This window comes from Diachasma alloeum, unplaced genomic scaffold (genome assembly GCF_001412515.2).
Source record: "Diachasma alloeum isolate Michigan unplaced genomic scaffold, Dall2.0 Dall_scaffold_00744, whole genome shotgun sequence".
Taxonomy (NCBI): Eukaryota; Metazoa; Arthropoda; class Insecta; order Hymenoptera; family Braconidae; genus Diachasma; species Diachasma alloeum.
This window is the reverse complement of record NW_021680874.1, coordinates 123,962-139,599: the sequence shown is the minus strand read 5'-3', so window position 1 is coordinate 139,599 and position 15,638 is coordinate 123,962. Positions and strand designations below refer to the sequence as shown.

The following is a 15,638-nucleotide window of genomic DNA, read 5'->3' as shown; positions in this document are numbered from 1 at the left end:
CCCACCACCACAAGGGAAGGTATATAAGGACTGCCCCCACACATCGGAGCTCAGAATCGGAGCTCATAGCCCTGAAGATGCAGACTGCAATGTTTGCGAAACGTCGGCGCAATGCTGAAACTCAACGCGGCATCCATCCGGAAGCCAACCACGTCATAATCAGAACCTCATTTAGTGAGCCCGGAAATTCAGAATTAGTCAATCACTCATTGAAATATTCAACTGGCACCGAGCTGGATTAAGCTTTCATTAATCTCAACGCTTTGTATGATGAACCGATAATTCATTAATTTTTGAAATTAACAAAAATCAAAGATGATAAGAAACGGCACAATGAAAGGTCATCAACGTCGCGGCCGCGGCGGCGCTAATATTCTTTATTCGCTATTGTAAACGCTAAATATCAAAACGCCATCTATGAATGGCGGATATTTTGAGCTGGACACAGCAGTATTCAACCCAATTTGGGCTTTTGTTAGCGTGTATATGGGAAGCCTAAAATCGTCCATATTGGTGAAAACGAGCGCCGCCATCGGTAATTAGCGGTCCCAATCAGAAAGTGAAAAGAATCAGAATCAATAAAGTTAATCATGACGATTATTATTTTTCAATAACTAATCATCGATAAACGTAAAAAGTCCCATGTCCTTGTGGATATTTCGAGACGAAGTAAAAAGTTTGGAGTTTCATTCATTCCTTTTTTTAATGGAATAAATGAACGTGTTGAAATTTACACTTGCACTTTGCGTTCGAATGGAAGCATTGTATTCGTTAAATCTGGAATTTTAATTTTTTGTGTGACGATGACTAATTTGGGTCTCAGGAGTTCGAATATGCTGTTTTTAGATCATGTCCGTATGTATGGATGTATGTATGTGAGCTTTTTTTCAAATTTAGTTTTTCGAGATCATTCAAAAAATATTCGTGGAAATGATTTCAATTATGGGTGGAAATATTCGTTTGGATGTTATCTCGGTCAAGTGCGAAGGTAGTGGGGATCGCAGCATTTGCTTTGAAATTATAGCCTTAAAAAGCATTTAATCGAGGTTTAATCATGGTTTAGTCGGGATTTAGTCACAGTTTAGTCAGGATTTTGTCGGGGTTTAGTCAGGGTTTAGTCGGAGGTTAATCAGCGTTTAACCAAGGTTTCTTCAAGGTTTAATCAATGTTCAGTGGAAGTTTAAACCAGTTTAATTTGAATTTAGTCGGCGTTTGTTAGATGTTTAACCAGGGCATATGGAGCTCATGTTAGACATTGGGACATTTAGGAATCATATTAAGGTTTCATGGCTGGTATATCTTCTTCTCCAATTTACCATTCAGAAGAAAATTGCAAATTCATTAGCAAAAAAGTTATACCGATTTTACGTTCAGTTTAAGGAAAACTATCCAGGAGAAAAATATAATTTAAATAACTGATTTACGACCGAGGAGACATCAAAATTTATGTGTCAGGAGCATGAACTATTGTGATATCAAATCTTACATTCATTTTGATTTCACTCAATTTGTCTAATTTAAAATAAATTCAGTTCACTAAAAAATTTTATCTCAAATTGTCTTTAAAAAAAAATTTGAATTTTCCTGAGGTTACACTTCAGGAAGGATCCCTATAAATCTGAAATTGATGACAGAAAACCGAATATGCCCTTTTTTCGTTTAATTCGATTAATCCATTCGGAAGCAAATTGCTAAATTTTAGCAAAAAAGTATACTTGATTTAGACCTGTGCAATGCGCCATTTGTTTTTTATGTGATGATCAATTGGTCATGTCTTAATGCTGAATAAATTCGGTAATGAGTTCTGTCAATCTCAAAGTTCTTCTTTTGTTGGAAAGTGAATTCGTTATCAAGAAGATCTTGTGACATTTTCTCTCAATTCACAATGAAAATTATGAGATAGTGATTGACAAAAATTCGAATTAATTACTTGTTTGGGGGGGTAACGAAGAGGCCAGCACTGTCTCCTATCCAGTGCGCGCGCAGACGCTTCTTGAGCTGGGTTCGTTGGCTGTTGGCAGTTTTGGCGGGAAGTCGGCGGTCGCAGCAGCACAATGGTGAAGGAGGAGATTTTGACGCAGTATTTCGACAAGTTATCGTACACAGTCGAGGATAAACAAGTCCTACTTAAATGTAAGTAATCATAAACTTCTATCTCGCTATTATATAATTATCATTCCCCAGTATTTTGCTTTACTCACACGTTTGTCCTTGAAAATTTATAAGAACTATTGTTGGATAACCTAAAAGGAAATATCTTTCTTCAGGTATATTCAGTAAATTTGTGTCCTCTTTTCTCGAATTTTTCGCTTCAATCGCCCTTGAATATTTTATAAAATGGAAGGTGCGAGCATAACCTCAAATTATCATCGCACACGTCGAAAATGCAGTTTCTCTCATCAAGTTTTTTCTTGAGTATCTCGGGTTGTAGTGTAAATCATGAAATTTAGAGGAGAGTGGGTCAAAATGATACATGCGGCAAAATGAAACAGTCAAAACACGACTGCTTGACGCAATTCAAACAAAAAAAAATTTTTTTATTAACTTGTTTTTATTCTTGGGAGGACTGATGAGCATCATAATTTTCCATTCACTAGGGAGAAGTTTTCCATTAACTTGAGAAGTTTTGACGGGCGAAGATTTTGTCAATGGATTAATTGAAAAGAAAACGAAACTGCAAAGTCCGAAGACCAGAGCAAGGCCCAGGGGGAAACCCAGAGGGGGAAAAAGGAAAATGTGCTGCTGAATTGCAATCGAATAATCCATTGACAAAATCTTCTCTCATTAAAACTTCTCAATAATTTTCCATTCTACAGAATGGATAATTATTATTCTCATCAGTACTCCCAAGAATAAAAAAAAGTTGACAAAAAAAATATTTAATAAAAAAAAAATGTTTGCTTGAATTGTGTCAAACAGTCGTTTTTTGACCGTTTCATTTTTCCCCACTCTCCCCTATTTTCAAAGCTATTTTCTATCTCTGATACTTCTCCACAAGCGTCGTTACAAAAATTCCCGTATCGCCCCAATTTCGACAGAACGATTCATGAACTAAGTTATGATTGGAACGTTCATTATTTCAATCACAATGTCTTGACAGGTCTGGACTTGTGCGATTTGTATGAACGCGACGAAGCGACATTCGTCGAAGAATGGGTGGGATACGTAGCATCGAAAAATTACGAACCTGAGGACAGCAATCCCTCTCTGGAGACGCTCACAGAGTTCGAAAATAGCGTCTTGAAAAAGAGACGAACCATTAAAACGGATGATGAAGGGCCCAAGAGTGAGATGGGGATGCTGGCAGCATCTGGATCCTCAAAAATATTCGTGTATCCTTTCTCAAATTCATCAATTGATCAATTTTTAAAGCGAAATGAGCTCTGAACATCATTTTACCGAGAATTGGACGAGGGAAGATTTGGGCCAAGTCGCCACAGCAATTTTCGTTCAACTTAGCTCAACTCTTTTCCCTCCCAGTGGAATAAGGCCCAATGCAAATTTTCTATAAAATCCTTACATCGGTTGTTTGTTTTATTATTTAATTCAGTGATGACGAGGGAATCCTTGAAATGTACGGCTATAAACCATCGACACCATCCGTAAGTCAATTTTATTGATCAATTATGTAATTGTGGGAGTAATTACTATTTTATTGTAGTTTGAGATGAGGCGATTTTAGGTTTTAGTTTTTACTGACCATCGCAGAATTTATGATAGATAAGACCTTCATCCGAAAGGAAATTGAGAGTTAGGAAAAGAATATTTCTATGGAATTTTGCCATCTCCCTTAGGAAATTTGAAAGATATTCACAAAAAAATTGATGAAAATTAGATTTTTTTTCAATATTTTGAGTTTTTTTAGATTTTAGTTGTCACTAAACATCTCTGAATATAGGAGATATCAAAATGTTTGTGGAGACCATTTTTGAACTATGTTTCCCGTAAAAAATACCCACAAAAACTTCCTCTCTTCTCCATATTTAAAAATATTCAGCAAAAATCGAATTCAAAAACATTCGCTCCACAAACATCGAAAGAATAAAAAACCTAAAAATAAATCCACCACCTACAATAAAATTACCATTAGTATCTATGTAAATCATTCGTACATTGGGTTCGTGTATCCAATAAAAAATGAATCAATCGTGACTGAATACAAGGAACCCCAAAGTTGACATCGAAATTTGGCAACGGTGCTGTGAAATCGTAAAGAATCTCCGTGGCTCTGTTGTCACGTGAACCCACCAAACATCTCGCGTTCCCTCTTTTACTGCGACGGTTCTCATCTCCCTTGATTCACTGACTCTGTCAGTCTGTCACATCATTTCATTTTGTTGTCATCTTCAATTGGAAAGCAATCAGACTGATGAATTCAAAGAAGTCATTGAACAGAACAGTCCGTAGAATTCGTTAGAAGTATTGGATGAGTACGATTAATCTACGGACGAATTGATTAGCTAAAGTCTGCATTAATTAAATATTCAAGCCATGAAGGAATTTTTTTTTCACCAGTTTTTGCTTCCGAATGGAAGCTTTGTAATCGTGATTTTTTTCCATTTCTTAATTTTGAATGGAAATGCCTAGAAATGTTATGAAACGTGAAGAAATGATATTTTCCAGAACTGTCCCCATAATTCGAGAATTATTGAGGCAAAGCTACTGAAATTCTGGCTGCTAATTGGTACTACTGAGACCTAAGTTTGTGCTAAATTTCAGCTCGATCGGTTGAGCGGTTCCTGAGATATAGAGTTTCTTCGAAAATCGTTTTTTGCCAATATCTTCTGAACCATTCGACCGATTCGATTTTTTTTCAAAATACTCGTCATGATGTTGCCTATTTAATTGAATTGAAAAAAGACCATTACACCCTGAGCAAGGTTGTTTTATTCTCGTTTTTTTCATTTTTTCACTGAAATTGTTTGTTTGCACAATAACTTGAAAAATAATCGAGATAGAAACTTAAAACTTGGTATGATTTTAGGTCTTATGATAACAAAGTTTGGGATTCTGGATGCACGAAATCTAACCAGTAGTTTCAGAGATATTCAATTTTGTATGTGAAACTCGTTTGCTCAGTATCTCAAAAACTATTGGTCCGATTTCAATTTTTTTTTTCAAAATGTGCGTTTTGATGTCATCTATCTAGATCTAACTAAATATGGGAACCATCCAATTGAAATTTTTCCAGATATTGTCGGTTTTATATTTTTTTGGTCGGAATTCACTTTTGGGCACTATGACATCGGTAACGGTCAGGAACACCTTTTGAAACATTGGGTTCTCGTTAGGATTGTCAAGGAACATTCCTATATAAAATGTTAGGTCGATATATTTGATAGTTCTTGAGATGGAACAATTCACCCAAAATTCTTGAGAAAAAAAAAATTACCGCATCTATATTTCACCGTTCATTTTCACATCAGGATAACTGAGAAAGCCATATAGCATGAATATATGGTTTTTTCAAATTTATTTTATAGAAATAGGGGAAAATAAGACAGCTTGGATGACCGCCGTCGCGCCTCACCCGTGTAACCATGACTGTTTTTCATATTTATTCTAATAAGTTCGATATTCTGACTAGATGATTCACAAATGGCCATCATGGGAAGGATAATTTTTCCATAAATAGATAATAACTAACGATATTCGTCTTGTATGAGTTGACCTTAATATTTTCAAAAAATGGTAATCCTTATGTCGTAATTTTTTGAAAACATACATTGGGATCCATTTGAAAGCCTACTACAAATGAAATTGGTAGAAATGAGAATAGGAGAAAAAAACACGTGGAGAGTAGCAGTCATATGTAATCTGTCAAATAGCTTCTGTCGCGCTGCTTGTTTTGAAAATATTTCAGAATCTAGACGATATACGGATATTTTTTCAAGGATATTCTTTATAGAAAAAAGTGAAAACTGAATTAATCGTGGAGTGGGAAACGGAGGAAATCAGTTGCAGTTCATCAGTTTTTTTTAGAAATGTCTCTGGATCTGTGGAAAATTGCGCAATTTTTGCAAGGATCTTTTCTAAAAAAATCGTCTATTTTCCTCAGAAACCTTAAATTTTGAGGATAGATGCTTCTAAAAAATGGAGCATCAATCCTCCATAAATTGAGTCCTCGCGCATTTTGGAAAGTGGGGTGGGGGCGACGCTCCAAACAGTCGCCATATTATAGAAGCCCCCATCATCTTCCCTCACAAAATGGCGAGACCCTGGAGCTGTCCCCAAGAGGTTCATTCTCTGAGTTCACCTCATCATTCTCGTTCTCCGCGGTTCATCTTTCACCGATCGCCTGTCTCAATCTTTTTTCCCCTCATTGTTCCCCCCCCATCGGGGCAACACTGCCGATGATTTACGCGGAGCAGGCTTTGGCAACACTGTCCTGACATTCTTTTTGGTCTCCCTGTGCTGTAGTAATGACGTAACGACGTTCTACCTGTGGACCCAATTCTCCAACTGTTGCCCCCTCAGGATGTATCGACCCTTGTCTCAACACCTCAGCTTTATTTCTTGGAGTTTAATGTTCAGTTGCTCTCTATATTTCATGCTTATCCATTTGTTTGATGATTATTTTTCTTAATCGAATAATTTTTTTCACGATTTTTTTTTGTTATGTAAGTAGGGGTTTGTCTAGGATAATTACTGATCATGGAAGTTTTACTCTTGAACTTTCTAAAAGCTAGTGGTGAAATCAATTCAGTAGCGAAGTGGTAAAACGGTGCAAACCAATTTTGACTATTGGTCAGTTTTCAATAATATCTCGAAATGTAAGGGACATAGCAAATTTTTTGTTTCATCCATTTTTGTAGAGCCAATTGAGAGCTACAAAAAATGTAATTACGAAAATTTCGCTGTCTCCCTTGAATTCGGAAATATTCCTCAAAAACTCAACTGGGAGATAAGTCGACTTACAGTTTTACCACTTCGCTACTGAATTCTACTCCGAAATGATTTTTCAGTGAATATCTCTGAATCTACTGGAGATTGTCGCTCACACCTTGTTGTAGCCCCCCACTCACTCCTGAAAATAAACTGTCTTTAAAATATATTGCCATCTTCCCTGGATTTCAAAATATCCGATAAACGATTTTTATTGTAAATTTGTAAAGCGAAAATGCAATTCCACCCATAGCTCGTAGAAGATGATGCAATTTTCGTAAAGGCTTTTTTATAATTCTCATGCTTTCCCACGAGATTGGCTTCTTGCAGAAATTGCACCAACTCCCTTAGATATCCATCGCTACAAACTACTTTTTAAGATTCAAAGAAGCTTCTCAAAGCCTAATTTCGACATTTCCTAATAAAACAAGGGTATTTCAATGTTCTTTTTAAAACAAGGGTATCTCAAAATTCATGTGAAAAATCGTCTGAAATCTCACGTTTTCCTTCTCTTGACAGCTGTATAAATGGTATGGATGCATCAAAAAGTGCAAGCAACATGAAGTAGTTCACATTGGAAGAGAAATAAAATGATTTGCGAGCTCCGTGAGGCTTAGAAATGGATGTGAATAACAAGCTTCCACATGAATTTTGAGATACCCCTTTTTTAAAAAGAAAATTGAAATACCCTTATTTTATTAGGAGATGTAGATTTTTGTAAGAATCGATCTTCTACCCCCCTCCCCCTCTCCCCGTCCGACAGTTCAGCAGTCTCATCTCCTGCAGATTTCAACGAAAAACCACCTCATCTACCTTCACCGGACACCCCATCATCCTACGGCCCTGCTCTGCCACTAGTTGCTCGAAGCATGGCTAGTCCTGCCCCGACAGTCGTTCGGCATGTGCGTGTACCCAAACCTCCCATATCCTCATGCCCAGTGCCACGTATCAATTCTCTCACACCCTAAATCCACAACCCTCCCAAAAATCCTCCCCAAAAACACTCAAGTGCGTCCCTCAAGTGCAGTACAAAACCGAAAAGCCAAGAAAAACCCAAAAAAACAAGTGGAAAGGGCGCAATACTCCATCAGGTAAAATTTCTAACGTTTTTCCGACAGGTGGTTCCCCCCCCCCCCTCTCGGTCCAGCACCTCCCCCTACAACAATCCAGGTAGAATTGCCGCCATTATCCCCTCTTTGCGCCTCTCTCTCAGGCCTTCCCTCCACAAAGAACAATCTAGAGACATGAATGCACGATACCTTCTCCAGGGGTACCTATTCCCTTGAATAAAGAAACCGTTTGTAGGGGACTCCCCCCTCTCCCCAAGCCCCCAACCAGATTTCTTTCAAAGGGCATAATTTCAGTTTTCAAGGACGGCTCGAGCCGAGTATTCGCATTGCTCAACGCTCGTGAATAAAACTTAAAATTTGTTTTCTTGGATTGGTAATTTGGCCGTGTACTACTCCATTAATTAATTTTCACATTTTTAACTTTTTAAATTCTGAAATTGCGAGTGTTTGTTCTTCCGGATTTGTCTTGAATAGGTTTACGATTAGTGATTAGGAATCGTAATGATGATGAGGATTCGTAATTAACGGATTGCATGAGCTTTGAGATGTCGACCAGCCGGCTTCTCGGTAGGGAAAATGATACTTCGCGAGAGTTCGGTTATCTTCGTTGGGTTTAATATTCCCTCGTTATAACATTGGTTTTTACTCCAGGGCCTTGTAGGCAGTCGGCCTGAGAAACGATTTAACGTGATTCGAGGAGAGCGCCAGTACAGGACAGTGGCGTGGCTTGGGCTTTGTGGTTAATATAACTGATATTTCTCATATCCCCGTAATTTAGATTCTGCAAGGTGAATAATTTCAATTCTTTACTATCGTTGAGTTTGTGATTATTTCATTAGTGTGAACCAGTGATTGTGATTTTTCGTAATAAATCTACTATTTCTCATCATCAGAAGGTTATTTTCAATAGAAATAGCATCAGAAGACATTCTTGCTAGTAATTATCTCGTGGTTGGCATCTCTAATTGAATGAAATACAGGAATTTGATGTAATTTCTTGGAATCGGGAAGTTTTTTTGTGACGCAATGGACGCCGCCGCCGCCGCCGCTACCTGTTGCTTCCCCCTTGGAGAGCGTCTCAAGCCCATCAGAGAGCGTCTATAACTCGTCCTGCATGAAAAAAATATAATTCACCAAAATACTCACTATATTTTACAGAAAATATTTCATTCTGCTCGAAAACGTTAATATATTGTCTCTCGATGCTATTCATTGTTTATGTGGGGCACATATATCGAATCGCCAAAACCAGAAAGTCCGTACTTCAGTATATTCAAATTCATGGACCGTTCCGTTTATTTTTAAATATAACTTTCCAATAGAGAATAATGAACACGGGAATTTTCATGTTCAGTGATAGGATAGAGTGGGAATAAGACGCTTTATTCCCTCACGTTCTGCTTCCTCGAATCGATTGCGCCTTGCGATAAAATAAAGAACGCTGAAGCTCTTTGTTCTGTTCTGTTCCCAAGTTCTTTTTCAACCCTAGAGTCATTAATTTCCTGCGATACCTCGTTCAAGGCCGTGGAAATTATTCTAATCCAGAATTGTAAATCTCAGAGAATAGGGGGAAGCGGGGACGGGTTAATTGAATTGAATTATAATGAACACGTGCAGTTGTAGATATCCGGGAATTACGTACAAGTCATCAACATCTTATTTATGTTCTCTCATCAGTGTGTCAGTGAGAGAGAGAACGTCATCTGCTGTGGCTCTCTCGATCAATTAACCGCAATTGACGAATTGCCGCCTAATCCCTGTTGTTCTCGCTTGAATAATTCCCTTCGGGATCTTTGGTCTCGGATATTTTCACCATTGTGGGGGAATATAACGATTTTACGCACGCGACCCCGCATGACTGCGATAGTTTCGACGATACGGGTACAGTGAGTTTGAGCTGGGGATGTCTGCGGATTAGTAGAGTGAAAATTAGAATTATATTTTTTTTTTCATTTTCTAACTCCTTTTTTGAACTAAAAAATTTAGACTAGATTCGTACATTTCGATCATTCTACCCCAAGTTATTGTGAAGGGATTGGTAAGTGATAAAAAATATCGCAAACGTATCGTATATTAAATGGTCAAGATGGTTTATCAATTTTCAGAATGAACTCCAATTCGTTTAAATCGGATCATTGAACTCTTGACTATTTCGAGGGGAAGACAAATTGATTTCTGACTTAATTTCTAATTTTCAATCATGAATATCCCTGTATCGGTAGAGTCCAAACCCGCGATTTATAAAAATTTCCATCTTTCTTTACTCTTGGAAATTCCACGAGATTTGAAATTCGAAACTTACAATTTCTCCCCACATCATTCCAAGGGGAACTCACCCTAAAATCTCGTAAATCCATCTCATGCTGAATTTTAACGTTCCCGCATTGTGAAACGCGTGTAACTGGTAAAAGTTCAACGTCATTTCCCACGGTACTAGCGAGCGTAGATACTACACATACCGCGGGGAGGGGAGACGGAGTAACCGAAAAAGGGGGAGAAAAAAGGACAACGAGATTTTCAAGTAGCCAAAGGGGAACAGAGGAAAAAGTAGATATGGTTGATGTGAGGGGAGAGCTATGTCCGACGCCAAATGCCTTGAGAAAAAATGATGCTGGTGAGAGAGATCAATCCAAAAACCTCCAAGACCTCCCGAGGGGGGCCTCCCCCCCTTAACTCTTATTTCCCCCCACCCTCACCCGTAGATCATGATGATGTTTCGTTCTGCGGTCAGTCCAGGGCCGCTCTTTCTCTCTCGTTCTTGGTTGAACGTTCCAACGAGGATTATTCCTTCGTTTCGAGAGTTCAAGTTTAAATCTGTTGTCTCCCAGGATTATTGTGGCTTTGGGAGAGGGGCAGGTGATTTTTCGGAGTAGTACTTGAGAAATCGTGAGGTTGAGGAAAGGAAGAGGAATATTACTGGAGATTTTGAGACGATAGGAGTAGTACGCATCGACGAACCGCGTGCGTCAAGGAGACAGGTTAACGGCGGTTAACCATCCCGCATGAAAAAATTGGGATAGTAATTGGTAGATTTTATTGTTTTTTAATATTTTGATTTTGATTGACTGAAGAGAAAATGTCAAAAGACTTTCTTTATGGAGAATTCAATTTCCTACGAAAAAGGATCGGTAATTGGTGGAATCGGGGGGAAATGACGAAAGCCATTTCTTGTAGAGAATTTAATTGCACATAAAAAAGTGTCTATGAAAATACAATTAATTTGTTTGATTGTGTGAAAGTCCCTCCACTGTTATATTTTTGAGAATGTGTCGAATTTATTCATCTCGATTGTTGCAGGAAATATTATAATCAAGTTTCATTACTAATTGTGAAAGTATATCGGCAATTGGTGGATTCAGGGGGAAATGTCGAGAGCCATTTTTTGTTGAAAATTTACTTCCACATAAAAAAGTGTCTATGAAAATACAGTTGATTTGTTTGATTGTGTAAAATTCCATCCACTGTTATATTTTTGAGAATGTGTGGAATTTATTCATCTCGATTATGGCAGGAAATATAATAATCAATGCCCAGGGACAACAAAGGAATAAAAATTGTACGTGAAAAACTTGTACCGACTGCACCCAGTGAGTGATGGTCTAGTGCACATTTGATAAAATGAAATTGTGACTAGATCCACACTCATTAAGTACGCTCGGTGATTAACAACAAGTGGCCCCTTGCTCATACCTGTGTGAATAATCTTCTGACTTTGAAGATGTTTTTATTGTTAATATTTTTAAAAATCGGCTGAAAACTTATCTGATGCTTATTTCCTTTTTAGGAGCCCATTGCAGGTACTCCAATTCCATAGACGAGTATGAATTTGGTGCACGTAGATATGCAACCCGTGACTAGATACACACTCGTCTACGGCGTCCTGTCTCTCATTTACCTGGAACAAAAGGTTCCCAGGCGTGAGCATTTGGAATGAAAAGTGAAAGAATTTTTCAGGCCCATCAATCATTCACGGTACTTTGTTCTTTTTTTTCATCAGATTAAACGGCTGAGGAGTCCCGAGCATGCCGAAGTCATCAATCCTGAGAATAAAGTGCGAGCTGTGGAGAGCTCGTACTCGCCTGCGAGCTATACCGCTAAAGCGTAAGGGAATCACTGTTTTTTCCTTTCTCACGTTTGGGAATCTTCACTTTCTCTTGAACAATTATATTTGCTTAATTAGGAGATAGTGGGGTAAAATGAAATAGTAAAAAAAACGACTGTTTGACGCAATTCAAGCAAAAAACAATTTTTTTACTAAATATTTTTTTTATCAACTTTTTTTTATTCTTGGGAGTACTGATGAGAATAATAATTTTCCATTCAGTAAAATGGAAAACTATTGAGAAGTTTTGACGGGCGAAGATTTTGTCAATGGATCAATTGAAAAAAAAATTAAACAGCAAAATTCAAAGTCTAGAGGAAGGCCCAGGGGGAGACCCAGAGCGGCAAAAAGGAAAATGTGGTGCTAAATTTTAATAGAATAATCCATTGACAAAATCTTCGCCCATCGAAGCTTTTCAATAATTTTCCATTCTACTGAATGGAAAAAATTTAATATACAAAAAATTTAATAAACAAAATTTTTTTTTGTTTACATTGCGTCAAACAGGCGTTTTTTTGACTGTTTCATTTTGCCCCACTGCTTTATTGTGCCTCGCTGCTTCATTTGGCCCCACTCTCCCCTAGGAGAACTGAATAATGGTGAAAATTTAATAGTTTATGGAATTTAAGCATTATAAATGAGTATAACGTGGAGGTAAGTCAGAGACAAACTTTATCGCAAAGCCAAGAAAACATTTTGAATGAAAGAATTCATTTCGCCGTTGTCTGAGATTAAGATATTATTACCTTTCATTAATATTGGAGGATAAGAAATGGAGGGACAAATAATATTCTATCCATGATGAGAAGTGCTTGGGACGATTGGTTTGATTTATGAAAGAAGCTGATTTCCTTAATAATAGAGTCATTGTTGGATAATCAATTTTGGAAAGGTTTGAATGAAAATCCATCGTGTAGTGATAATAAGCTTTTTCATCTTCTTTGAAATCTGCATTAAAAAAATGGCTCATCCTCCGTTATTTGATTCTCAGGGAACTTCCAAAACGAGATGTGGACACAAACATCAGTGGTAAAGTCATCCAGCAATTTGGGAATTATGTAGAAACCTGGAACAACGAAAGCTCAAACAAAATCGTCAAACTCACTAAAACAACTCACCCTTACGTGCCGTCAGACCAAACCTACATGTTCGACATTCTCTCTCGAAGACTAGAAAACCTGGAGAATTATTGCTCCGACATGGGGAAACGGATTTCCGACCAGTGGCCTATCGACAACAAAGAGATGATCGTCACTGCTAACGTTATGGAGAGGATTCAGGAGCCGTTCAGGACATTCGGTCGAGTGAAGTGCGAGAGGATGGGGGCTGGATCCTTCATATTACAGAACTGGTTCGTTCCAGAGGATGACGAGAAAGTTGAGGATGAGGATTCCTCGAGAAAGAGGAAGGGCTGTTGCGTGTCAACGTCTCTGAATCTGAGCAAATTGAAACAATTTTCCATTTTCCCCGGAGAAATTGTCGTCGTGGAAGGGATCAACCCAGGAACTGAGACGTTTATCGTCAGGGAGATGAAGACAATAGTTGGGGTGCAACCCACACCTCCACCGAATATTACCCAGACGATGCAGATCGTCGTGGCTTGTGGACCTTTCACTCAGAGGGATCGACTGGACTTCCAACCACTTATGAATCTCATGCAGAATGTTGCAGAGACCGAACCGAATCTACTTGTTCTTGTGGGGCCCTTTGTACCCCAGGATAATGAGGATATTAAACAAGCAGTTGTTGTCAACACACTTCAGGAGGTTTTCGAAGAGTTCGTGGAGAAGATTATGAATTTTGTAAAAGGGTATGCGTAGTTTTCTAAATTACAACTATTCAAGAATTTTTAATATTTTTCTTTGAAACCAGACTTCACAATATTTGCAGTCAAACATCTGAGATTTAAATTGAATTCCATTCTCCTCTAAGTTACCAAAACTTTCGAAAGGATTTGATTATTTAAACTTTGATTCTTTGATTTAGATTTGAGTCTTCATTTTGAACCGTTAGGAAATATCTAGAGAAAAATGAAAAAAAAAGGAAAATTAAAACACAATTAGCGTTTTAATCAGTTTGGTGGAATGATTGTTAGATTTACGATTTTTTTGTTTTGTTTAGTTCCTGTACGCAGATTCTTCTGATGTCCTCCAGCAAAGATGCTCATCATGATAATGTTTATCCAACTCCAGAGTATTTTATCCCTCAATCGCTGAAGTCTTCTAATATTCACACAATCTCAGATCCCTGCATGATCAGTGTTGATGGGCTTTCGATCGGTGCTACGTCTGTCGATATTCTCAAGCATCTAGCAGGCAAGGAAATCAGCCAGTGAGTACAGAAGAGCATATAAGGTTAATCGAAATCAAGTAGCTCTATGAAATCCAGTTACAAATGAATCAATTCCCCCCAGGGAGATTCGAGAAAGATACCAAAATCGTTCGGACGAACTTTTTTACAGCTCTCTTTTCCCTCTACAAAAAATATCCTTACAGAGACTGCAATTGTCAGGGCCTGAAGAAGCTAATTTTTTTTAGCGAAACGTTTCTATGACAAATCACACGGCGTTGTAAATTTTCCTTTTCTCCAATATTCTGTGATTCCATCGAAGTGAATTATCAACATAAAGATAATTAAAACTTATGTTCTTACAGAGATTTCGCCATCTCATAAATTCCGTAATATTTGGCAAAAGTTAATTGGCTAAAACTTGAGTCAAAGTTGATTCAGCCTGATCCATCTTTTCACAGCTAAAATAGAATAGAATGCCATTTTTTTGACACTTAAATGTCCTTCATTTTTCAGCAATATGGGTGGTACAGACAGGGTCGCCCGTCTAGCCGAACACGTGTTGCAGCAGGCCTGCTTCTACCCCCTGTACCCACCATCCAAAGAAATAAACATGGACATCGAGCTGTGGGAGAAGTACGCCCATATGAAATACAGACCACACATCCTCCTGCTACCTTCATCCTTGAAACCCTTCTGCAAATGGAGCGATGACACATTCATCATAAATCCAGGGGATATGTCCAAGAATTTGTACGCCAGACTCAAGATTCGTCCCACTGATGACAATTCTTGGAAATCAAATTGTATTGATTGTGAGATATTAAAAGTTTAAGTCGAAAAGATCATTCTTTAGTTGTAAAATGTAAAATTAATATAAATCATCATTTTTATATCATAAGGATTGTTTTCTAATAAAAAAAGTTATCTCTATTGCCAACTGCATTTTTAATTTCGTTATTATTATTTCTAAGCGTAAAATATTGAAATTTGTTCTGTGCTTGTTGGGACATCAGATGAAAAATATTGAATAAATGGAATTAAGACCCGGCTCCATTAACGGCTGATCGTTATCTAAATTGATTTTTTTTGTTCAATTTTCATCTTGAAATTTCAACTCGATGCCCCGGCAGTCAGGGCCGCTCGAAAATTCGGTATTTAGATTGAAAAAAGCGAATTCTAAACATTTTGAAAGAGCGTTTTTAGTTAATATTGAAGCATGATTTCAATAGAGGAGATATGAATAATGTATCATTACCGAGGAAAGACAAAAAATAAATCCTTTGGCACAC

General features: G+C 37.7%; 1 protein-coding gene across 1 annotated transcript; it reads left to right on the top strand.

The window, feature by feature from the left end:
• Positions 1-2,033: 2,033 nt before the first annotated feature.
• Positions 2,034-15,279, top strand: LOC107044463 (DNA polymerase alpha subunit B). The gene is made up of 7 exons (XM_015266345.2): positions 2,034-2,133; positions 3,101-3,332; positions 3,551-3,602; positions 11,953-12,056; positions 13,049-13,867; positions 14,179-14,388; positions 14,863-15,279. The coding sequence occupies exons 1-7, from the start codon at positions 2,055-2,057 to the stop codon at positions 15,179-15,181; spliced, it is 1,815 nt and encodes a 604-aa protein (XP_015121831.1). The 5' UTR covers positions 2,034-2,054; the 3' UTR covers positions 15,182-15,279.
• The last annotated feature ends 359 nt before the right edge of the window (positions 15,280-15,638 follow it).

Bases quoted from the DNA above. Each gene is read 5' to 3' on its own strand.
- LOC107044463 (XM_015266345.2), top strand. From the start codon at position 2,055: ATGGTGAAGGAGGAGATTTTGACGCAGTATTTCGACAAGTTATCGTAC. The intron at 3,333-3,550 runs GTATCCTTTCTC...TATTTAATTCAG, and splicing joins GGATCCTCAAAAATATTCGT to TGATGACGAGGGAATCCTTG. The intron at 13,868-14,178 runs GTATGCGTAGTT...TGTTTTGTTTAG, and splicing joins ATTATGAATTTTGTAAAAGG to TTCCTGTACGCAGATTCTTC.